Source organism: Falco punctatus, assembly GCF_963210335.1.
Source record: "Falco punctatus genome assembly, chromosome: 11".
In the NCBI taxonomy this organism is placed as follows: domain Eukaryota; kingdom Metazoa; phylum Chordata; class Aves; order Falconiformes; family Falconidae; genus Falco; species Falco punctatus.
This window is the reverse complement of record NC_137591.1, coordinates 29,272,907-29,298,399: the sequence shown is the minus strand read 5'-3', so window position 1 is coordinate 29,298,399 and position 25,493 is coordinate 29,272,907. Positions and strand designations below refer to the sequence as shown.

Sequence of the window (25,493 nt, the reverse complement as noted above, 5' to 3'; positions counted from 1 at the left end):
GTATTTATCTGTCCGACCTGACGTATATTGACTCTGCCTACCCATCAACAGGGAGCATTCTGGAAAGTGAGCAAAGAACAAATTTAATGAACAACATTCTTCGGATTATCTCAGATTTACAGCAGTCATGTGAATATGGTAAGCTGTTGTGTAAATACTGCAGTATTAAATGGAACAACTTTAAAAGCTTTAATATTTGTCTTCTGTAATGCAACGTAAGTAAGGCCTGACCCATTTGAATGCCATTAGTGCGCTCTCTCACCCTCTCAGCCCAAAAGTCTGAGTTCCTTCTGGTGTTGTTGGTTATGACAGAGCGGCAGTGTGAGAAGATGGAGTAAAATTGCCCTTTTCTTACATTGCACACATTTTTGCAGTACGTATTTTCTGATGAAAAATATGGAATACATTGTACTTAAGAGTAATTTTACTAGTACAATATAAACTTGTATCCCTGTGTTTCATAATTTTATGACTATGAATTCTAAAAATAGTAGGCTTACTTTTGGAGTAGTAGTTTTACCAGAGATAATAAAATACGCTCAGCTTGTCTTTTGGACATTTATAGTTCTGTTCATAGATCAGATAATGTATTTTTTCTTCAAAGATGGTCTCCCTCACAGTCCTCTTCTAGTGAAGTCATAAGGCTGTGTTTTTGATGGTGGAATGTGAATTAGCATGGGTTTGTGGCTTCACTGAAAGCTCAATGTAATGAGAAAGTGGGCTGTGAAGGAGTCCTCAGGTACAAACCTCCAGGTTCCAGGTTTGGACCCTCGGTTTGGCCAGGGATGCTCTCTAACTTTTCCCTTACATGTGCTCTGATAAGCAGAGCTGTTCTAGGGGGGATACATACCTGGCTTCATGATGTGGGGAGTGTCAGCTCAACGCATGGGAATTGCTGTGAAGGACAAAAATCTCAGCATCAGTAGGGACTGTAGTTTGTACCTCCATCTCATGTAAAAAGGCAAGAGATCTGATTCTGTTTAAATAGATTCTGGAAAATAACTTGGCTTAGCCATGAATGGTACAGTGATAATGAATGTCGTCTGTTCTCCAGATATTCCTCTGTTGCCTCATGTCCAAAAATATTTAAACTCAGTTCAGTACATAGAAGAACTACAAAAGTTTGTAGAAGATGACAATTACAAGTAAGTATGTGAAATGCTGTAACTGGCTGTAGCTCGTTACAAAATAACTTTTGTAATACAGAGCCTGTTGCTTTTAAGATTGCATTTGTATTGGGGGACTATGCATCTCAGATGCACTAGTTGCAAGTAGTAAGGTTCCGGCAAGGTCCTGTACTCAAGACAATTTTCAGCATGCTGGAGGGCTTATCTCCTAGCTTTCAGGTCTGCTGATTTGATCTGCACACCTCTTCAGGTGTTCATTAATGAAGGCTCCGTACTTTTGGTTCACACATAGTACTGTTCAGTCAATAAGATGTATCCCATAATTGAAGATAGCTTATGTCATTTTTCATGGGAATGAAGTCATCTGTGAGTCTAGTCCCAAATTCTTACTGAGGGTGACTTAAGGCTTTTACTTTAATGTATATTTTGTACTTTCATTTATATTTTTGATTAGGTTATATACAGTGTAAAATGTAAACACTTGATTTTTGGGAGTTACTGTCCACCTATGTCCCCGCCTATTTGAAACAGAGGGTTTGACTTCCTTAATTAAAAGATTGTTACTGTATTAAGTGACTTGGCATCCAGCAAAACTAGGGAATGGAAATCTCTGGCAAGAGACAGGAACAAGCCCTGAGGATAGGAAAAAAACCTCAAGCGAATCTGTTGCATATGAAGAAAGTTTTTGTCCATTGGCTGGTGTGCTTGAGGACGTTCCCCACCCGTTCCCATCCTGCCCACCCGGGAAGTTTGTCAGCTCGGTTGTGTTGTATTGGTTGCTTGTGTAGCTATGTTCGAATGGTGGGCAGGGTATGCACATAGAGGAATGGATACACTTCACCATTTAATAACCCTAACTTGGGATTTACTAAAAGGCAGCAAATGGGGACCCTTCAATTTATGTCAAAGAACAGTTAACAAGAGCTCCGACACTCGGGCTTCCCTTCTAAGATTTGTAAATTGTTCTCTGCCTGTTCATATGCAAGCATCCAGCTTACCTTTTTTGCTGAAATGTACTATAGCTTGATTTTGAAAATACTGCTTGCTTATCACTGAGAGTAAAAGCTTTGCAGTTAAATGTTTGAGTTAAAAAAACCAACCCCAAACCCCTCAAACAAACCTAGGTTTATTAACTGCAGTGCCTGCTTCTTAGCGGCATATTGTTTTCATGAATTCCATGCTCCACTTTACTCTGCTTTCACTAGATAGGACTAAACTACTAGTGGAAATTTTATTGCTGAAGGAGCTTCATTGTCTTCATCCTGTACAAGCCCTGGTTTGACAGCAGGGAAGTGAATGGAGACAATCGCACATAATGCGGCAACATAACTGCCATTCAGAAAGTCTGGTTTTACACCCATTTATTTTATATGTCTCCAAACTGGTTTGGTTTTTTTTATGAGGGAGGAGTGTATTTTGAAGAACTACTCTTACTATAAATAACTATTTTACTTTTTATCCACTAAGAAGGGGAGGTAAAGATTTAGAGAACAGCCATTGTGACCTGGATACATGTTTTTCTTCCTAGTGGATTTTATTTCACTTTAAAAAATAAAATTTTAAAAATTTAATAAATCATTGCTAAGTTGTCTGGGGATGGGAGGGAGAAGAGCTGTCAAACTTCAAACTTTTTCTCCCCAAAATGATGTAGATGCTTTTCCAACTCTGCTAGTTTCAAAGATTCCAGTTCTGCAAACTGTGTGGACAAGATATGCTTGATCTTCCTGGAGTTCTCTGCTCCTGGAGTCTACCATCTTAGTGGTACTGTTGGAAACGCCTGTTGTAGAAGAAGCTTTAATTATGGATGCAGTCAAGTTGATAATGTATTTTCCAAAATGCCAAAGAAGGCTTTTGACTTTTAGACCAGTAAATACAAAAGACTTGGCCTGGAACACTAGTACACTTCGTAGGAAAATTTAAATGGTGAAGTGTAGTAAGTGTAACTATTTGAGTAAAGGTAGGGGGAGCAGTTGTATGCTTTTTATTCTTGCTATTTTTCATGCTGGTGGTATTCTCGCTGAGTGTCTGATACCTGCTAGCCGTCCCCAGGCTGTGTAGGTCCTGGCTTATGTGTGGCTGATGTTTGCTCTGGAAGGTGGTGCCAAGGCAGAGCAATGGCCTCTTCCCCTGCTCCTTCCACAGTGTGACTTTGTCACATCGAGCTTTTGCTCACAGAGGGTGAAGATGGCAGCCTCTAGAATCAGTGGGACCTGTTCAATGCCAATATAGCTAATGCAGCGACCTTTAGGACTTACAAACCAGCTGTTTGGCTGCTGGTGGCTGGCTGTGCCTGGTGCAGAAGAGGCTCTGTATTGTAGCCAAGGTTTTGGTGTTGAGTATGGTCCTCTTTCAGCATGGTATTACAAACCTGTCCTGTCTATATGAACCAAAGCAAAAAACTCATTTGCTGCATTATGCCCTAGCATGTCACTTTTTGAATATTGGGCCCTGTTGCAGTAGTAGGGGGTTTTCCACTTTTTTTTTTTAATAAAAAGTTTGAAAATAACACGTGCTAAAGATAACTATGCACAGTTTGTATTAACTTTATAGTGTTTCTTGCAATTATAGAAACAGGCAGCCTTCAATTGTAAATTTAAAAAAATAATCTTTCAAAAACTTACTTTTATATGCTTCTGTTTCCTGATAAAGTAATTTTTAATGCTTCTTTAATGCAGACTTTCGTTAAAGATAGAACCAGGGACCAGCACCCCCCACTCTGCTGCTTCCAGAGAAGATTTAGTAGGTAAATGCTTAATAAATGTGCAAAGACTTGAGGTTGTCAAATGCATTATTTTTCAGTTGCAAGCATGGAAAATATTTGCCTGAGGCTAATAAAGAAGTGTGAAGTATAAACACTGTGTATTTGTAATAAAAAGTCTAAAGGTGATCTGTTAAGAAATTCTTCCAAGGAATTGAGTCGGTTTTTTAGTTTCTTGTATGTATTGTGGCACTAACTTGTAGTGTCATTTGGGGTGAAAAGCTATTAAATATTCATTCTTTGTTGCGTCTAGACAGAAGGGCCTTCATCTAAACTTTTCATGGTATAATATGCTTCCAAAAACGTAGATTATTTTTGATCAATGCCAAAAGTGGTTGAAGGCAGGAGTTTCAAAATGTAGAATCAGTGGGACCTGTTTAATGCCAATATAGCTAATGCAGCAAACTTTAGGACTTACAAAATACTTTTAACTAGTTGATCTATTTGAAATAAGTATCTTTATTTTTAATCCTGTGCAAAACCCATAAAGTATGGGATTTTAAATTATCAATATGAGTACATCAATGAGTTTTATTACAGGCCCTCTCTCACAAACTGAGTTAGGAAGTTTTGTGCAACTCCTCCACAATTTTCTGGCAAGTAACCCTGAAGGTAATTCTAAAGTTACTTGGGCGTAATGTCTTTTTTGTTCCCAGGCTCTGAAGTTGGAGCGTCTCCACAAAGTGGACGGAAAAATGTTGCAGCTGAAGGAGCCTTGCTACCACCAACACCCCCTTCGCCTAGGAACCTGATACCACATGGACATAGGAAGTGTCACAGTCTGGGATACAAGTCAGCATTTTATTTATCCTGAAAGCCCTAAGCTTTGTGATGTATCATCTTTCAATACAAAAGCTTTGCTTTTAAGAAGTAGCATGATTTGTGCACGGTACTTCACTTAGAGACCGATTTGTGGCAAGAGAGCAAGCTCAGAACTATAACGGTAGTATCCCAACCAAAGAGAGTTAGTCAAAGTAGGAAGACTGTGCAGCTGTTAACATGATAAGAATAGCTAATGAGTTAGCTAAAATAGGCTTTTTGAATTACAAAACTATCACATATAGCAACTCAATGCCAGTGTAACTTTTTCAAATTCAGACTGAAATAATTACTTTATTGGTATTTTTATTGTGAGACCTCCTTTGTAGACTTTCATGTAACTTTGTATAGCAATGGCTTCAGGTTTTTTTCTTTAAAGGTGTACTCCTAATTAATATCTTGATCATTATATCATCAGTTCCCTTGTCATCTTTTCAAAATGCACAATTGTAGCTATTCAGTAATTAATCTCTTAACTTACATTGTGTAAGTTTACCTTTAATGAGCTAGAATGCAATTCTGAAGTTCGGTTGCGTTACCATAAGACAAAAATACCTTATGATGTTGAAAGTACTTTATAAAGTACTGCTGACTTCGCTCCAAGAGTGCTGTGCAGTTTTAAGACTAGCAGTTCCTATCGATAATATAGTTTGTGCACACTTGCTTGTGATGAGCTGTGATTTAGTTTGGTATTTGGAATACACTGCAGTCGTTCAGGATGTTAAAGCAACAGTTTATGAAATGTATCAAAGATAACATTGTAACGGTTTTATCCTTGTTCATTTCTAGTTTCATACACAAAATGAATACGGCTGAATTTAAAAGTGCAACATTCCCCAACGCAGGACCAAGGCACCTACTGGATGACAGCGTCATGGAGCCTCATGTCCCATCCCGAGGGCAGGCAGAGAGCTCCACCCTTTCTAGTGGAATTTCAATAGGTAGGAAATGTAAACGTACCCAGGCAGTACATGGTCTTTTAATAAAGATTTTAACACGATTAGTTGGTGATTGTACAAGCAGCAGTACTATTCTGAAATACTAATTCTATTTTAGAACAAATTTGAGAAATCTAGGTGAAGGGCAGCATAATTTATGCAGTATGAACTGATAAATAATAAAAAAAACAGATTTCTTTTTATCCCCTTTAACAATACAACCTCTGATGATACTCCTCTTCTTTTTTTTTTTTTTCTTCCTAGTCTCCCCCCCTAGATCAATCCAAATTAAAAATGTCTTGTGGTAGGATTTAGATTTAAAATGCCATATTGAATTGACAGTGAGAACTGTAAATTGCTGACAATCTTTAACAGCATAATTTCTAAATACTCACTTTTGTCAGGGCTAGATAGCAATTTAACATTCAGATACTACATAATGTCAGAATCTACTTAATACTGTTATTTATTTTCAAATATTTAGGGTATTCTTTTGAGAACTTTTGCTTCCTGAGTTCCTTATGTGATGGCAGTTGCTCTTGTTCCCTGTTGTGCACAGACCCTTGGAGAGAAGGGAGGGCAGGGCCAGTGCCTCTCAGATCCCCCTAACTGCAGCCAGGATTGCAATATGGAACCTCTATCACAGTCCTTTTTCTCAGAGTTACTAGCTTGATGGAACTGAACAGTGTTCAGTTTTTATGCATTTATGGTAATGAAAGATTTCTGTAGTGCTGTGCGTTTCTTTGGATAACTTAATTTTAAAAGAAGTTTTATTTTTTAGCCCTCGCGGAGAGAAACAAGGTCACACAGTTTCAAGTTACTCTGTTTTCGGGAGCTGCTCATGTATTTTCTTGAGGAGAAGGCTATATTCTGAGCAAAAGTTAAATATATTTTTCATGTGGAAAAAGTCAAATATGTGGAGGCAATAATTAAAAAAAACCCCAACGTTAATAAGTAAAGCTGTGGAAGTAGCTTAGTCCAAAGTAGTTTGAACTTCTTCACATCGGACAGCTTCCACTGTTAAATGTGCATTGCCTGTCTCTGTTTCTACAAGTTCTCTGCTGTGGCAAAGTTTGCTGTTTCCAAATTATCCAGCAGGAGTGATACTTCTCATCAGCATACAGACAGACTGCTTTCTCAGGGATTGCACAGTACAGGAAAATCAAATTTTTGTCACCTTTGTTGAGACGTAGCATTACCCTTTTCCTAGTGCAATTTTTTTACTGATGTTTTCTATCTACATATCTAAGAAGCTTCTCTGCAGTTGGTCCTTTTTTCCAGGGTAAATTATTTATTTACCTCCATTAGAGCCTAGCAGGGAAGGTTTGCCAGAGCTGACAAGCAATTTTTCATGAGGTACAATTAAGAACCAGTCACCATCTAGACATTTTGGAGAATACAGGGTTTTTCCTACTTCGTCTCATCTCTGAATTTTTCAACTCTGTTCTCTTGCTTAGGTCAGGCATGACCTTATGGACTTGATGTAGTCATCCTTACAAGCTGGAACAGAATTGCCACTTTAGAAGACTTTTATAAATCACTTGTAAAACAACAACCTTATGCAATCTGTGTAAGATCAGCAATTGTGGCTAGAACTTCCCCTCTCCCATTCTTTTCCACCTCCAGCCTCCCCATACTCAAATACTTCAGTTTTATCACTGTTTTGACAGTCTAGCACCATTATTATTTTTGCTACTTCTTGATTATGAAATTTGCAATTACACAAAAGATGTAAAAGAGGTGCTAGAAGTACATATGGAGGAAGAGAGTAAATTCTGGAGGCTTGCAGTATCTATTACTGAAGAATTCTTGGAAATTTAAGTTGTCTGGCATTCTGTACTGCTGCTTCAGCAGGATTTAAGGAAGTTGATTGAAGTTGCTAAGTTCCTCCATCATGTTTGAAGTAGTCTGTTTACTCAGGATTTGGAAATAGTAGTCACTGCAGCAGAGAGGAGGTTTACAGTATTCTACAACACAACTTCAAAAGACGGTCAAGAAAACTTCTTCTGAATGTGTGTACTGAAAAGAGTGTTATTCCTTACCTTGCCCATAAAAGTGGATTTAAACCTGTAACTCTAGAAACAGGACTACCTTTTCTTAGATATAAGCCTATATGGGACTTAACTTTTTGGATAAATGACCCTTCTTCAAAACATACACAGTGTTTCTGGTATGTCAGCACCTTGAATATGACTTCAAGATGACTGTAATACTACTTAAAATCACTCTTGGGTTTTGAGGGCTCAGAGGTGTTCACACCTTCCCAATCCTTTCATAGTGGAGGACTGGGTATAATCCACCTCTACATCAAATATCAAAAAAGCAGCAATGTAACAGTAGTGAGGGTCTACAGGATGTTTGTATGTAGTGGTGTATCGTTATGATGCCTTATCTGAATCGTTAGAGCGTGTGAATTTATGCATTTTTTTATCAGGCCTCATGTCTGAGTTCACAGACTGGTCGGGGTTGGAAGGGACCTCTGGAGACCATCTAGTCCAATCCTCCGCTAAAGCAGGTTCACCCAGAGCAGGTTGCACAGGGTCACATCCAGGCAGGTTTTGAGTGTCTCCATTGGAGGCTCCGCAGCCTCTCTGGGCAGCCTGTTCCAGTGCTCTGTCACCCTTCAAATAAAGAAGTTCTTCCTCCTATTCAGAAGGAACTTGCTGTGCTTCAGTTTGTGCCTGCTGCCGCTTGTCCTGTCACTGGGCACCACTGAAAAGAGCCCGTCCCGTCCTCCTGACACTCGCCCTAAAGATATTTGCAGATGTTGATGAGATCCCCTCTCAGTCTTCTCTTTCCCAGGCTGAACAGGCTCAGCTCTGGCAGCCTTTCCTCATGAGGAATAGTGTTTCTTTTTCCACTGAACACACCAACTGCTTCAGATACATCAGGACTCTTCCACTTGGATTTCTTCAGTTACCCCTGTGATAGAAGCTTTCAGGCTGTGATAGAGGTCAGTCAGAGCATCATCACTAGGTGTGAGATTCATGACTGGAGGAAACCGTTCTGCCTGTAAGCATGTTAAAACTGAGCAGTTAATCCAGCCAGTGCATGTGTATCTAAACTCAAAACACACGTTCAGGTGATGATGGATAATTTTGATTGTGTTGTGCTGGGAAAGACTGATGATCCATTCTGGCAATGGTGCATAGTGTACCAAAACTTTTACATCAGTGTAATTAATCTTTCAGATAGGAAGGATATATTAAGTGGGTATTTTTCCTTCCGATGAACGATTTGTAAAGCAGCAGCAAGGCAGAAAGTGAGCCAGGTATGGGATTTCCTGAAAACAGGCCTGTCTGTAAGGTAACAGCCACGGTCAGTGATCTTTATCAGATTCTTTTCTTAATTTCAGGGTCTGGAGGCTGACTGTGTCCATTCAATGCATTCTGCAAAGACCTGGAACTAAAATAAAATAAAAAATTAGAGATATAACCACTGTTATATAAAGTTCTTGTACTTGGGCCAAAACAGTTCTGGTTCCTAGAAGTATGAGACTGTGTTCAGCAGACGGTCGTATATTCTGCTGGAGTAAGGGAGATGTACATCTGGTTCTGTTGCCATTTTGCTTTATAACATAGGTGCTTGTTATCTGAACAAAAGTGAGAAATGTTTTTCCAGCAGTGCCAAGGCTATCCTAATTAGAAGAAAGAAACACTTGACCAGTCGTATATACAATATCAGATGGGAAATGTTTTCTTGAATTCAGGAATGTAAGAAGAGGAAATAGTCTCTTCTAAGTTTTAAACATTCATAGTTCAGACAGCTGCATTTGAATTAGTCATTTGGAGGTCTTTATAATTACACAGAGAATTAAGATCATCAAGGATATGATTGACTTCATTCTTAGGTGGGTGGCTAAAAAGAAGTTATATGACCTGTGTCCTTAAAACCCCACTTTATTTCTGTTGACTGCAGAGAGACTTTTGACAGATAATACCTAAAGATACAGGCAGATTAATGCTCCTGAAAATGTTTTGTGCAGACAAGCCAGAATATCTGCTTTAAGTAAACTGGGACAGATGCTTTTACTTTGCAGTGTAAGTTCATTGAGAACCTCAAGTGCTTGCTATCAGTAAGTCCTAAAGCTACAAGATCATCTTGTTCTGCAGTCCCTCTGTTTTGGTGAGGTCACTGTATGTACTCTCTCAAGAAGAAGAGTGAGTTTGCCCTTCTGGGGTCCAAGCATTGCTCTTGGCTGAGTTGGAGGAACCACCTGCACACTCTTACCAGCTGTTCTCCTGCATGTATTTGCCTGTTGTCACCTCCTCACCTAAAACTAGCATAAATTAAGATGTTTTTACTAGATCGTGGTTCCACTCAAATAGCATGAAACTTCCTTTATATTCATAAGATTTTTCTTAAGAATGTTTGGTTTTCTAATACTCCTTGATATCCTTATACTTTTAAAGTATTCTTTTCTTGCTTAAGTGTACTCCTAAGTGTCTTTGCAGCAATGTTCAGCTTGCTTCGTTGATGTTTTCAGAAGTTCGGGATTTCCAACATTTTTTATAATTTGGCTCAGCTGCGTTACTGAATTTCTTTTCTGAAGTTGAATTTGTTCACAATGGCTAATTGTCCAAATAATCCTAGAGGTAATAGAACAGTGTAAAATAGACCCCTCTTTTCATATATTTGGCCTTTCTTCTCTTACAGCACTTAATGTATGGGATGCAAAGTACGTTTGCTTAGGAGGCTTTTTTTTTAAGGGTGCACTTAAGAATAGATGTTGAGGTATGAACACAGAAATACTGGGCTGAAATTGAGAATGTAATTTTAGGTGTTTAAAAACTCAAAGAAAACATGTTAATGGATTATGTTTGTTGTGGTGTTGGATGCAATTTCTGTTCTAACTTGCAGTGTTTTCTTTCTCAAACTATTTCTTTTTTTCCACTTATTTTTCCAAACCTACAATGATATGGATGAAAGCTGCGGAAAAACTATGGCTCTTGAACATTTGCCTTCATTTGTGTGCTCCAATTGCTTGAGAATAACTTGAGCCTTTATTCTAATGCAGTCAGAGAAATTAATACTGCAGAGTCAAAGAAGGGTATTTTGAATCATTGTGGATTAATGTAAGAAAGTGCCTTTGTAAGAACAGTATGTTTTCAAACCTGAACTGGCATAAAATGCGTATAAGAATATCAGCGTTTTAATGAATTCCTCTATTAAGTCACCATCTTGAAGTACTTGAATTCTACAAGGGATTATATTTCTCTTTAAATAAATGAAGTATAGGTGTAGGTATACAGTATATGCATTTACTTTCAGGTTTTTGGCAGCCCATACAGTAGGGAAGAACTATACACAGCCAATGTTTATTTGATTCCTTACCCTATAGTATGTTGTTTGGGTGTTTAGGACTCTGAGTCATCAGCAGTCTGCATCAGAAGATCAAAGTTATGGTAGGGTTTTGGGCAGAAGAAATATGTTGGTTGTTCTTTTTTTAATATTCCATTTAAATGGGTATATAGATGCCTGTCTTCTGCCCTAAATGTGGGTACCCTGTTTTGCTGTTGTGAACTACTGCTTTATTAGTGATAGGGTTAATACAAAAGCTGTAAAATATTTCAGGTTAAAAATGCACGTGTAGGGGCCTCCATTTGAGAGGAGGAGAGGGGTATACAGGAATTCTAGTACCCCATTTCTTCCGCTGTCCTTATTAGTATTGCTCAGTCCAAGGCATGTACTATGGGTATTTTGTGATTAATGCTGTTGTACAACCTCCCTGTTCCTTCCTCATCTTTATCCATTTGGTTGTTTGCTTGGGTTAGTTTTTCACAATGGAACTCATTATCAGTGATGGTATTAAAAATTAATGCCTGTTCTCTGGCATCATATTGCTCGACTCATTTGCCAGCCTTCACACTTTTCTTATTTGGTTAACTAGCTAGTCAAAGTTGAGCTATTTAAACTTTACTGTACAATAGTTAAATGGTAATGAACTAGTTAAAATACATATGAGGTTTTTCAGTGTGGTCATAGGCTCAACAAGGCAGAACATAACTTTCAGGGCATGGAGTCCATCTCCATGATGTTAGTTGGGTTTTTTGTACTACAGCAATTGGTGTTCAGGCCTCTTGAGCAATTTTTTGTGTTTTCAGGTTAGAATTTCGAGCTCTGTCAGGTCAGACTGTGTGACTGGAGCCAAGAGAGTGTCAGCTACAGATTTGAGAAGGGGAAAGAATTTTGAGTCTGAATACTTTTTAAACTCTTTGGGGTTGGTTTGTTTATATTAACACCTGTTTAACTTTGGGGACTAACTTCTGGATAAAGGAAGCCTGTGTTAAATGTTCAATATCCTCAGACTTTCAGCAATGAGTAGATGCCGTGACCAGGGGGGAATGGGTATGCAATGGTGTAGGCATTCCCTATCACATAACTAGGAACGCAGCCTCACGCTGCTTGTGTGGCTGTAGCATAGACATACGTATATGCACACCTACAAACGAAACCAGAAAATTCATATCTGTATTCAGCTGCAACACTACAGTTGTGTGTAAACAATCCTGAAGCTTCTCAGATAATCATCAGCACAGCGAACAAGAAGTAATTGCCAATTGCTGTTATCCCCAAGATAGGAAAAAGCCTTGTTATCTAGTAAAGATAAACACAACTCTGGGGTTTTTGTTTTTGTTTGTTTTTTTTAATCCTGTACAAGAAATTTTAAATTTTATTAGCAGCACAGAAAACCAGGAGGATAGTGGTTTGTGTCAAGTGTCTCCTTATATAAAGCCAAAACTTGTGTATAACATTACTTAATAGAGAAGGCTTATACTGCTTAGGATTTGTTATTAAGTTTAACCTGAAGACCTACTTGAGGTTGTTGGAAAAACTCAAATATTGAGTACATACTTGAGAAGAATTTAAGAAGGTGATATATTTTTAAAGGACTGACTGAATGAAATATTTCCAGTTGAGGTGATAGTCAAATAGTGCACTTAATGTTTAAACAGAATTTGGCTAGACATCTAACTTTTATTAAGGTAAAACCAGTTCCTTTCACCTCTGTTTTGTTTTGGGAGAGAGGGATGTAATGTATATCCTTTTGCTTTTGGGGAAAGAGGTTTTTTTTAGTATCAGAACGTTTGTTGTGGAAAAAAAATCTTCTAAAGTTTGTTAGAATCTAAAAAATCCTATTACAAGATGCACTATATAGATGTTAGAGGGCTAGTCAAATGCTAAAATTCAACCTTTTCCAGGTTTTTGTTACTATTTCTTAAAACCTGTGTAGGCATCAATATAGATGTTAAATCAATAGCTGTGATGTTTGGCCCACTTTTTTCCAAATTAACATTGCTTTTAAAAGTGTAATTGGCAATTTCTGTATAGCTTGAACTCTTTAAATGAAACTTTGTTTATAAATCCCTCAAGTTAATTTAATTTTTGTAACTGTACTGGTACTGTAACAAGGATTATCACTTTCTGAAATGTGAGATTTCAGCTCTTCTGCTCTAGATTGTTTTGCATTTTTAGAAAGCAACACTAGCTTTTAAATCTTTCTGTAGAGTACTTAGTTACAGGGTTTGAAATATAACTTTTTTAGCAAAGCTAATTCAGTTGCCATCAAAATGTCATTTCATATAAAATTTTAATGTATCAGCCTACTTTAAATATCAAAAAATGACTTTGTAATACAGGACTGTTCAGGGATTCTAATGTGGGTTTCTATCAGGTGGGCCTCAAGTAGAGCCGCAGTCATACTAAAGTTGCACTTTTTGTTAATATAAAGCTAAATCTATGCAGTAATAAGGAAATAAATCAGATTCTAAGTGTCCCTAATAACTTCAGTGTTGGCTGGATGACTAGGGTAAACAGGAATTACTGCTGCATTTTGCAGCACAGACTGCTTCAAGTAGCAACATGGAAAATTTCAATTAACCTGCAAGGAAAACATTTTTCACATGCAGGTGGTGAAACACAGTAACAGGCTGCTCAGAGAGACTGTAGACTATATTTTCAAGACTCCTTGAGGAACATGACTAGATGAAGCCCTCAGCAATCTGATCACCAAGTTAGGCTTGTTCTCACTAGAATGTTGGACCAGATGACTTCCTAAGGTCCCTTTGAGCCGGAGTTATTACAAAATACATAAGTAGATTCATAACCTATAGAAACAAATAGGAGAGACCCTCTGTTTAGACAGGTCTGGATCAGGCCTTCTTAGACACAGTTTAGGAGCTGCCATACTGGGCTATTACATTTGCTTAGTCATGCAGTCTGTGCTTTACGGTGACACGAGTGCACCTGATAGTAGCATCAGTTAATCACTTCCTAGTCGTGCCATTCCCTCACTTGTGCTCCTTGGTGTTTAGATGGCTCAAGAAACTCACTCTTGTCTTCACAACTGTCCAGGATGCTGGATTCCCTTTCCTGAGATATCATCGTACTTGAAACCTACCTTCCTAATCATCATTCCATCTGCTAAAAGGATTACAGTACTTTAAGATCTTACTACAAGATACTCTACTACAGTCTTCCTCAAAGACAGACAGCTGCGAGGTCTTACAAAAATACCTGCTTAAAGTTGTCTCTGAATTCTGTTATATCTGATTGTGTCTCTTGGACCCCAAACCATGTTACTTATTTATTTGAAAAGACTTAGTATATTGCCTTACAGAGAGTGCAGCTGTGTTTTTGTTTGGATGAAAAAAAAAAAATCAGTCATTGAGCTTTTCACTGTGATTTAATGTAGGATTTGCTGAAAACATTAAGTGACAGTTGTTTCTTCCAGAAAATTACAACATTTGTTCTAGGATTTTGAAAAGACTTCTACCGTAACAGCAGGCTCTATCTAGACAGGTTACTCCAACTAGTTACTCCAGTTTTGCCTGGGATACTTCATGATCTGTCTGGTGGTATTCTTGTTTAGAAGCATGTAGGACTATGGCATTCAGTCTACAGATTCTCTTAATTTTCCATGAGGCAAGTCAGCTGTAAACTGTGCTGAACAGAACTTCTGATTATTTTTTTAGTCACTTTTTGCTCACCTGTCTTGTGGCACCAGAATGACTGCTGATAGATTAGATTTGTGCAGTCATGTGAATTAAAAATACTTACTCAACTGTAGTAACTGTGCTCTTTGGTACATTGTTGTCACAGCTACAGAGGAAGTATAAGTCACAGAAGTATAAGTGACTGTTCTTTTATTTTATGGACAAGCTACCTGCTACTGTAACCTTTTAAGCAGTTGAATGCTTGAGGATCAATGATCTGAGAATGTAACTACTAAAATCTTAGACACTTCTAGAAAATAATTAGTCATCACCAGAGTATTGTACTCCCATTCTTGCAGACCTTTATGCCTAGCATAGGAGCGAGTATCTCCGCTGGAACATCACTTTTATGTATGTCCCTTAGCTTCTTTACTATACAAGTCTCTTATATTTTGATGTTAGAGTGACCTAGGTTAGGACATTCCTTTAGGGAAAAATTCAGGGTAAACCAAGACCGAATTATCTACTGTCCCTTAGAGATCATGTTAATAAGAGGATGTTGAGTTAATGTTTGCAAAAGAAGCATCTAAGTTGCATTTGCTCGCCTGTATTTGCTCTTGGATTTTGCACAGAGAGAACTTCAGTTCAGCTCTTGGCTGGAATTACCCCTGCTGTGTGTGAATTTTTATTGCCTCCATCTTTACCCTGTGTTTACTCAGTGGGTATCCAGACTCACCTTTGTACAGATTAGCTTTGTTCTTTAGGACACCACTGTTCCCTGCTGATTTTCTGTGTAAAACTACAGTGAACTTGTTCCCGTTTTCAGTCTTTGTTTCTGGGTGGAAAACCTTAAGTCAGGCGCATTGATTCGGGCTTGCGTGTGTGTGTCTGAAAATCATTGTGAATCAGTTCTTTCTTTTATAGCCGGGTATTCAGGAGGCAGAGCCAACAAGCTGTCAAGTTAGTGTGCCGAAAGGTGAGCTTTTAGCAGTAGCTGACATGGAATTAGGCTGAAACTGAGGAGCCAAACCCACATGTTGGCTTGAAATGGGGGGCAAGGATGGCAGCAGGCATGGGAAGTTGGTCTGCTCTGAAAGGTGGAGAGCTAGCAAGGCAACAGCTGAAACGTTGGTTGTAGGACAGTTAGTAACTGAAGATACTGAGTTTTTAACAGCATTTCTATACTGACTTATTTACTGATTTTTAACAACATTACAGATAACACTACCTTGTGTTATTGTGCATATTTAAACATGAATTTTCAGGCTGATGGGATTTACTAGAATTGTAAAGTTAGTATGTTATTTATGGGCCTGCCTTAAGTGGATGCATCAGATATTTGGGATTTTGCGTTTTTCCTCAACTTTCAGTGTTTAAAATAAAATACTTGCAGTAATATTGGATTACTTTGTGAAGCACAGGAGGAAAAAATACTGTTGTGGTCTGATGCAGTAAGCAGGAGATAGCTTTAAAAGGTTGTTCAAGGCTACTCACATCAGCAAAGCCTTCTGATACATTGGAGATTCAGCAGTGAGTTTGCAGTACTGTGAATTGGCACCTCTGTGTTATGACCACATATGACTTCATAAGGAATTATTTAAAAAGTGACCTTTCTTTTTAAATGCTTGTTGTGTTAATCAGAAAAATCTGCATTCAGGGTGTTCTTCACATTTTGAAAATGCCTTTCTATTTATTATTATTAGTGCTCCTTTTCTTCAACTTAATGTGCACCTAGACCCTGTCCCTTCAAATCTCTGCCTCGGTTTGTGGAGTTCCTGAAGCGAATCACAAAGTATTTTCATTGTAGTATTTTAGTGAAGTGGTTTTTATACATTTAAACTTGAATATTTTGAGGAGAAGCAGACATAATTGAAATAGATGGATTGTGGATGATGAAATAAAAGTATCGTTCATTCTTATCTTTTTCAAGGCAGCAGTGATGGTTCTGAACTCAGTGAAGAGACTTCGTGGCCAGCGTTTGAAAGGTAAGAAAAACTGCTGCTCAGAACCTGCATTTCTCTATTCAGACATCGCTACTTACAATCTTTAACTCAGTCCTGAAAATGGTGCTTGATTTTAATGATCTAGAGATCTTCCGTGTGTAAGAATATTAATAAACTGTAGTAAGTTCATGGGCTCTGTTAAAGCAGCAGAGAAGTACCTTCTGCTCAGTGGTAGTTAATAGGGCTTTTGTCTCATTGGGTGCTTACTCATTGCACCCATTCTTTTAAGTAGTTCAGCCAGAGTACCATTAAACCTCAAATGATTTTTCTGGTTTTCTATATTTGTATGTCCTGTGTATGCTATTTATGTGACCCATCTGTTTTTCATATTCACTTTCCCTGAGATATTTCATCCATTCTTAGTCCCTTTGTTCTTGTCATTGACACAGTCACCTGGTTCACTCTCTCTCACCCGCTCTTCACTTGTTACTTGCCCTTGTGTTACACGGGAAAAATGCAGAAATGCCCCTTGCTAATGTCTGGTTTTGTGGTCCAGAATTAACATCTTGCCCCTTATCTGATACTGCAAGTGCTCAGGTGACATTGACCACTTCAATCCTTTCCCGTGTTGTGTTTGAGAATGTGGAAAAAGACTAACAGCTGTAATTTAATATAATAAAAGGTGGAAATTTCATCTTCCCACAGCTGAGTAAGGTGCACAATACAGTGTGCAGTTTGCTTCTATAACTCAGTTTCAGGTAATCCATCAGCTTCAGAGTTGCCATGGGTGACTTTTTCTACCATGCTTTGATGACATGTTTTGTAGATTATTTTTTTTTTGTCAAAGAACTTTATAGCCAGGAATTTTTACCACAAACCTGTACTGCTTGAATTCATTGAAGCAGTTCAAGTTCTGTGTTAATTTTTGAAAGAAACCTTTGAAAATCTCTATGTGCCAAAGGTGAATTCTTTGATACCTCATCCTATAAATATGATTACAGATGCATGAGGAAATGCCCTTATGATTCTATCATGTAAGCTATAAGAACAGTCCACATAATCATAGAAAGAAAATTGCGACAGAAAGAAAATTTCTTTTATGTGCTTTTTGATGCAACCTGCAAGATTCACAAGGTTTTCTTGTTTTTTCTTCCCTGTTGCTTTATGGAATTAATCATTTTCAGGTTATTTCTCAAAGCTAAAAAGTTATATGGAAAGCCTTAGACAAAATGGTGAACTAAGTGCTTTTACTCAGAGCAGCAAAAGAAACTGAATAGTTTTAGTAAGCCTCAGGCTTAAGTTCATGGTAACACTCCAGATCGTTGCGTGGACTTCTGAGGTGGAGTTTTTTTCATCCCTGTCCTAATGAGAACTGGCTGGTCCAGACTCTCCCCAGTTGGAAGGTTTGCTCCACGTCAAACAATTTTGTCAGAAGATACCTCCTCCAAATTCCGCTTGCCTTCAGTACTTTCTTCTCTCCTGAGAGAGTTCTCAAAGAACTCTGAAGTTGCCTGTTTTTCAGGGTGAGTTCTCTTGCCTGCTCCCAGGGAGAGGGATTGGTTCCTTACAGACATTCAAAATGTCATGTGTGAAATTCCTAGAGACACATCAGCAACCCTGTGTCTGTTCTTTGGTTTGTAAGAATGGTGAAGCACGTTTTGTAATTCAATAGGTAATACACTGACATGCAAATGTCAACATTTAAGATAACTAGAGAAGGGTGTGACTCTAATTTTGATCTCTACAGTGGGTGTCCATTCTTCTAAGAGTCTTCAAGTGACAGAGGAGTGTTTGTCTGGAATTAACAGCTACTGGCAAAATTGGAATACACTCAGTGTTATTAACGATTACTTCCTATGCAGTGTGAGTGGGAATTCAGTATTTCCCAGTGATTTAGAAACTGGATCTTTGGGCAGGGGGCTTGAATCTGCATCATATGCCTAAGAGAAAGAAATGAGATACTCCACACACAGATTCCCCAGGTAACAGAAGGAATTCTAACAAATATTCCCAGTTTTCCTGACCCTCCCGTTGTTTGTAAGTGGGAAATGCAGAAGGGCTGAGAATTAGACTCACTGATTGCTTTCAAGTGCAACAGAGAAACGGTCTGAAACTTGAGAAATAGCTTTCGGCATTGGGGTGTCCATTTAGGCTAATCAAAATTACTTGAAGGACAATTTAATTCCAAGTCCTGACAGTTATATCACGTTAAGGGCAGTATACGTAACAGCTCTTCAGTCTCATTGGTTGTCATCCTGAGTGTCTCTGAATAGATTTCCCTGAAATAGCACGAATCCAAGAGTGATATAGCCTCCTTGTTATGCAAAAAACCCCAAGCTTAAAGGTAAGAAGAGAATGTATTTCATTTGCATGTAAAATATATGTATGCACAAATACACAGCTCAAATTACAGTTTTCTTTCCTTCATCTTAATTATTCTTTTACTCGTCTATATCTTGAACGTATTTAAAAAAAAATACTTATGAATTCAAAGGTAGCGGTTATGTTGAAAGACATATTCTGGCAAATTTTGGGATAATTAGTAGATGGTAATTAATTAGTATCTTTTTGATAACTCTTCTTGTAGCGAAGGCAATAGTTTGATCTGGTTTCAAAAAACAAAACAACAAAAGCAAACAACCCCCCTCCCTGTTCTTCTTGTTTAACGCTGGTGGTCTTTACTGTATCCCATTTTCAAGCCCGTCTTGCTTGCCTGCTCTGTGCTATTCTGAGTTCAGGTTGAAACATGACAGTGCTACTTGTTTAGGTTTCCCATTCTGAGAAATACTGCCCTGTCCGTGCATAAGCAGCTTTCCAGCTAATGCAAAACCCCTCTCACAGGTGACAGATTGTTAGATTTTTACTGTGTAGGCGATTATGCTTGTAAAATTCTCATAGGCTTGTATTTAACTGCCTGCTTTGCAGAGTTAGAGCTGCTTTCCAATCTTTCAGCATAACACAAGCAACTAGAAAAATGGATTGAAAATAGGGGGTGAGGACAAAGTGCCTGTGTTTCTGTTGACTTAAATGGAATTCAGTCGACGAAGGGATCTGTTCCAGAAAAACAAGGTTCAATGAAGCAAAGCAGCATTCAAAAGGCAGATGGAGAACACAGCTCTGGTTAGGGATAATGGTATAGATCAGGTTAAGGACTCTAAAATGTGAAGCTTGTAGGTAAAGTTTTAAAGCTTGTGTGAACTGCGGAACTGAAATATTGCTTCACTTATTTCAATGTTACTTAATACAACAATATTCTAAATGGTGTCAGGCATGTTTTGACAGTGCCTTTGATTTCTTTCAGCCCAGCAGCTTGTGTGTGTGCATAATCATAGAAGTTGAAACCATTTTTTGTAGTAACAGCTGAAGTCAGAATTGAAATACAAGTTTTATTAATGTGGATCCTTTACACTGATTTAATCTCTAAGATCTAAACGCAGAATTTGCTGTCAAAGTGTATTGTTCTTCAGTGCCAATAAAACACTTCTGTATGATGAGTTCTGACGAAGAGAACATCTGATGAAATAACAAACCCATGGTACCTACCTCTGCATGCATTTTTCGAAATAAAATTACCCTGTTTTGTGTGTGAAAGAAGGTGCTTTGTGATATGCACACACACAAAAAAATACTGTGCTGTTTTAGCAGTCGTGCTGTTTGTTTGAATAAAAGTATATGTAATACATACAATTTATAATGGAATCCAACAGGAACAGGTTGTACCATTCTCTCGGTCCGGGGACAAGAGTGTCACGAAATGGCTATCGAGGCCACATGAAGGCCAGCAGGTACAATCCCCACGGCACACAGAGGTGTCAGACTTTCCCTCTGGTGTTGGTGATTTGGTTTGGTTTAATAATTAAGTGGGTGTTTTCTGATGTTATCTTTCTAACTTACATGTGAAAATAAAGGTAGAGACCTTTTCCTTCAGACTTAGAGCTTTCCTCTTCTATGACTTAATCTGTTTCACCATAAGGGCTTTTGTTCATTCTGGTCTGCAAATCCAAATTCTGAACCATTGGATCTTTATGTCAAGGCTTAAAGATGTTTTACCAGAGGTAGCTTTTTTACTGCTTGCCACTGCGTAGCAGTGTTGGCATTTCTCATGTGGACAACAAAGCTGCTGCTTGCACTAATGGATGGCGTTCGAGATGTTTTCTTTGCTGGCAGTTCTGTATTGAATTTCTTTTCCCCCATTCCCTGAAGTCAGAGATACGCCTAAAATGAGTAACGCATTAAAATCAGCCCAAATTTATTACATAAAAATATCATTTGCAAGCTGACAAGAGTATAACTGATTATTCTGATTAATTAAAATGCAAATTCTGTCTCCAGCTGTTCGGCACTGCAGTTGGGAAAGAGATGGCCGTTAACTGTGAAACTTTTCCCGTGTTAAGAAGCAAGCATTGTCTCACTGAATTAAACTCATGTTCACATCTATCAGTGTCAAAAATCGTCTCCATATCATCATCCTCACTAGGCGCAGCAATGAAAATGTTTGCTAGATTTCTAGTTTGCTTTGAACGTTCGTGAATGTTAGGATGGATGAAACAGCAAATCCTGGCTTACTTCAAAATGAATTTCAGGTGCTGTTCAATTTCTTGGCTTTTCTAGAAAGCTGCTGGGGTCAGCGATTTTGTTAGCTACTGTGATTGACGTTTACTGAAATGATTCCTGTTATCTTTTTTTCTGACTGAAAATGTTTTGTAAGCCAGTCAGCTTTGTAATTTTAATAAAACTAAGTTTTCTTTTCACAGTGCCGTACCTGGCATTTGTTTTGGCCCATTGCTTTTAGATCCTACTTAGAGTAGATGATTAGTACAGCACCAGATGTGTTAAAACACCTTAAAGCTGTGGTTCCGGTTTCTACTCTTTATTACTCCTCCTTCCCACTCTTCTTGCCTTCAGATATTTTAAAGATTGTGCATGTTTGAGCTATGCTTTGGTTTTGGTGTGCTAATGATTCCAGTGTTTCTAACAAAAAAAATACTCAAATCTTTCTTGCAAGGGCTGAAGGAGAGGTTTTAACACATACAGCAGCTGTATGAATGTACTTCAAATGTTTGCTTTTCAAAATTAATTGTTCTTGTATTTCAGTTGTCTTGAGTTTAATTTTTTTTTAATTAAGGATTACCTGCTTGGCTAATTAATTTTTCTGATCACTTCTGCTTGTGAGTGTAAATTCACAACAGCAATTCCTTGTCACAGCCAAAGTCTTTTTCCACAATGAAGTCCAATAAACAAAAAAGTTGACATTTCTAAATTAAAATGCAGATGTTTGCATTAGTTTGTGTAATGACTGGAAAACTACTTTAGGAAAAATAGTTTTTCACACAAATCTTCATATGCTCCTTTCAGCTCTCTAGAATCTGAAGATTTGGCTGTTCATTTGTATCCAGGAGCAGTTACTATTCAAGGTGTTCTCAGGAGGAAGACACTGTTGAAAGAAGGCAAAAAACCTACAGTAAGATTTTTAATTCATTTTCTCACCTTCTTCCTTTGTCCAATTATAAATACAATAAAATGGCCATTGTACAACTAATTCAAGTGTCTGAGATCTCCTCTGCCTTGCTGGTTAAGGATTAGGGTCACTGCTAGAGTTTGCATTCTTCTGTTTGGTGGATTTATTCAATTTATATAACTACATCCACATTCTAGGGAGTGGAAGAGACTACAAAAATTTTTTTCAATTACAATTCAAAAAAGAGGAGCATGTTTTGTCTTCCAGAACGGTATGTGGATCCTAACAAGTTACCAATAGGTAATAACCCTTAGCATTGCATTGCAGATGCTTGATTTTGAATTGTAAGCGAAAATACCTTATCGGATGCCTAAGAGATACCTTATGGCGTACATGAATTGGAAAAAAAAAAGGGACAAATGTACTCTAACCCAATGAAGTGTTCAATAAGGGTTGCAGAATGTATAGAGTAAGACGCAGACGTTTTTTCTCAGAATACTGAGGAAAGGCATATGTTCTTTCCGCTCTCTAGATTTTTAGTGCGTTCATAGGCCTCCACGAATAACTAGAAACAGCAGCTGTGGAAACATGGCTGATTGTTTAGCTGGCAGTTAGTGCTGTCACGTTTTTGCAGAGTGATGCTTGCTATTTTATAGCTCAGTATTACAGAACATTTCACCTATCTGTTGCGCTTCTCGGTTTTTTTCTCTTTTCTCTCTAGGTAGCATCTTGGACGAAATACTGGGTAGCACTGTGTGGAACCCAACTCTTTTACTACGCTGCAAAATCTCTGAAGGCTACGGAGAGAAAACATGTATGTAAAACAGGCATATTCTAGTATCATCTGCCAAAATTAAAATGTGATTCCCTGATGTAAACACTGTGTGGTTCAGGACTTGTATGATTTCGAATCAGCGCTGTTCTGTCTTCCAGTCAGTCACTCACCTCATATGGATATGCCCTAACGGAAATATCGTGCACGTTTATGTGCTACCCCAAGAACATCTGCTGTGCATATGCCATGCATCTCGTTGCGTTGGTTGGCCTTGTAAGGAAGGGAACTATGTCTTGGGTCCATCTGCTTTTCTAAGGTAGAAATCATAGCTTTTAATGATCTGAGTCTTGCAACAGTTGGTGGCTACTTAAAATCCAAACAAGTATTGATGTGGAAAGACTGAGAAGTCACTACATATGACATTAAACGTGTACTGATTCCACATATGTGGTAAAACTAGACTACTGTCTTTTTCTGTTAAATCATGTAATCCCTTAACTACACCAGAGTACGGAACACTTCGTATGTTAAGCAGAAAGCTAACGTATCGTATGATGCTGGCTTTCCTTGTGCCACAGCTTTATTTGAAAGAAGCTAAAAATACTTTGCTTATGTGAGGAAGTAGTAAAAGGATTTTCTGTAGGTGTTCCAGGGATGTTATGAGGTGTGTAGTTCCTGTTTTCACTGGTTAATTATAATGGAAAAGGATGCTGCCAGAAATTCTGTTAAGAAACCGGCTAAAATTTGAGGTACTTGGATCTTTATGTGAGTGCATTCCCTACTCAGAACTGTTACTTATAGTTGCATTTCAGCGTTTCAGTTTAATTTATGACAACTGTCACTGAAAAACATTTCTTTTGCATAAAGCAAAGCTTATGTAATTTTACGAACCGAGATGTACTTCTAGAATTTTTGTAAGGGGACTATCTTTATTTCTTTCTGGTACAAAATAGTGTTTTCTTGTCCTAATATGTTCAGAGGGTAGAGGCTTGAAGCTTAAGATTTCTGATTAATAGACTCCCGGATATTTGAACTTTCTGTGTGAGAAGTTTGCGTGTAATATTGTCTTAATCTGCAAAAAATGGTGTATTTTCCACTTTCATTGGAAGTAGCTCATTAGGAAATGGTATTCTAATACTCAAAGTAGTTTAATAATAGCTAATTGCTTGTAGAAATATTTGCATATTTTTTTTTGTCATCATCCCTCTACCTCACCCCTACTAGCTTTGATTGCTTAGGTGAAACTGAAACTGATCTCACTTAGTTTGGCTTGCCAGTTAAGACAATACTAGCCCAGACCAAAGGCCTGTTAGCCAGGCATCTGTGTCCTGGTGTCTTTAGCGAAGTGTATGTGTCTGGATGTATTTGCCTCTCCTGTCAGTGAAGCCCTTACAGAAGGAGTCTGTTCCAATAGAAGTAAAGGTAGCTGGAAAGAGCAGACGTATAAACTATTACAGGCAGAAATGCAAAGTATTAAAGCAAAGGAAAAAGAAAGAACCAAGAGAGAAGTTGTGCTGCCCTTATGTCACTAATGGTTAGTTTTTCGTTTTTTCTGGAAATGTTCAGAAATGGGAAAGAATTTTTTTGTAATGTCAGACTTTGTGCTCCTGTTAGTGATGTGATGCTTTTAGGCTTTATGCCAAAATTGCATTTTGTTTTCTTTTAAGAGTAGAATATGCATTTGTAAGTCCCTCTTTCTGCTGTCAGTCAAAGTACTGAATGATGGAGGACTTTACCATACTTGTACCTATTCAATCAGAAGCTTTTTCAATATTGTATATAAATATTTCAAAACAATCTAAATAGCCTACAGGTTTAGAGAACTTGGAAGAATTGCATAGCTGGTAATTTTATTCTTTGAAATTAAATATATGCAATTCTTATGTGATCCACTTGCTTATATGTTTCCTTCAGAATAACAGTTTTAATCATTTAAATAGTCTTGCCCTTTCTTTAGGGAAAGTAAATGAAGTAAAAAAGTAACAAATGTAAACATTCAAGTCTGGTGTCTGATCCTCTTGAGTCTCTGTTTCTGCAAAAGCCTTCACTTTTATCTTGCAATGCAGTCATATCCATTTAGAATGCTCTTTCAGAAATTCTTTTCTGAACATATTGAAATGACTTAAAATTCTCCAAGTCACCGATGTGTTGAGATACCTACAATAACTAAGCTACTAGTGAACAGAGACTAGTGCCTACAAAGCTATAATCTGTCTCGCATCCTTATGTTCTTGTGTTTATTTGTCCACGGATGTGCCAGCAGACCAATAACGAAGTTTGCAGATAGAGGCTAGGAGACATTCAAGTCCATGATGCTGGCAGCATTACCCATCAGAAGCCTGCCAGCCTTATGGCTTGCAAATTCTGAGCAGAATTTGAGCAATGAGGTTCCCAGGAAGGGGAAGTGGCGGACCAGTAGTAAAAAGCAATGACTGTTAGAGCAGGTTTATTTCTTTTAAGTTAACTCTCTGAAATTGGACTGAACTATGCAGTGCAACCTTGGGTTTGGCTGTACGCAGCTGGTGTCTTGCTTTTAGCTTTTGAGGGCAACAAACGTATTTTGTTCTGTTTCTGGATGTAAAGCATGTTACAAAGTTCAGGTCTCTGATTTGGTTTCCCAGGTGCAGTCACAGTTAAAATAACGCAAATACCCCTTAGCTATAGTTTGGATTATCTTTTATTTAAACAGGTAGTTCACAGTGGATACATTCATTCTTCTGGACAGAGTTTTAATCTTTA

The 25,493-nt window shown here is 38.0% G+C and overlaps 1 protein-coding gene across 8 annotated transcripts in view; it reads left to right on the top strand.

The window, feature by feature from the left end:
* Window positions 1-25,493, top strand: part of RALGPS2 (Ral GEF with PH domain and SH3 binding motif 2) — a 135,938-nt gene that overhangs the window by 94,507 nt on the left and 15,938 nt on the right. For 7 of the 8 annotated variants that reach the window (XM_080406590.1, XM_080406592.1, XM_080406589.1 and 4 more), the window contains 9 exons: window positions 1-138; window positions 1,055-1,145; window positions 3,803-3,870; window positions 4,542-4,677; window positions 5,494-5,645; window positions 16,509-16,563; window positions 20,229-20,306; window positions 21,877-21,982; window positions 22,701-22,793. In XM_080406590.1, the coding sequence (XP_080262716.1) occupies window positions 1-138; window positions 1,055-1,145; window positions 3,803-3,870; window positions 4,542-4,677; window positions 5,494-5,645; window positions 16,509-16,563; window positions 20,229-20,306; window positions 21,877-21,982; window positions 22,701-22,793 (917 nt within the window). The remainder of the gene's footprint in view (window positions 139-1,054; window positions 1,146-3,802; window positions 3,871-4,541; window positions 4,678-5,493; window positions 5,646-16,508; window positions 16,564-20,228; window positions 20,307-21,876; window positions 21,983-22,700; window positions 22,794-25,493) is intronic. The other variant, XM_080406595.1, reaches the window with a different exon arrangement.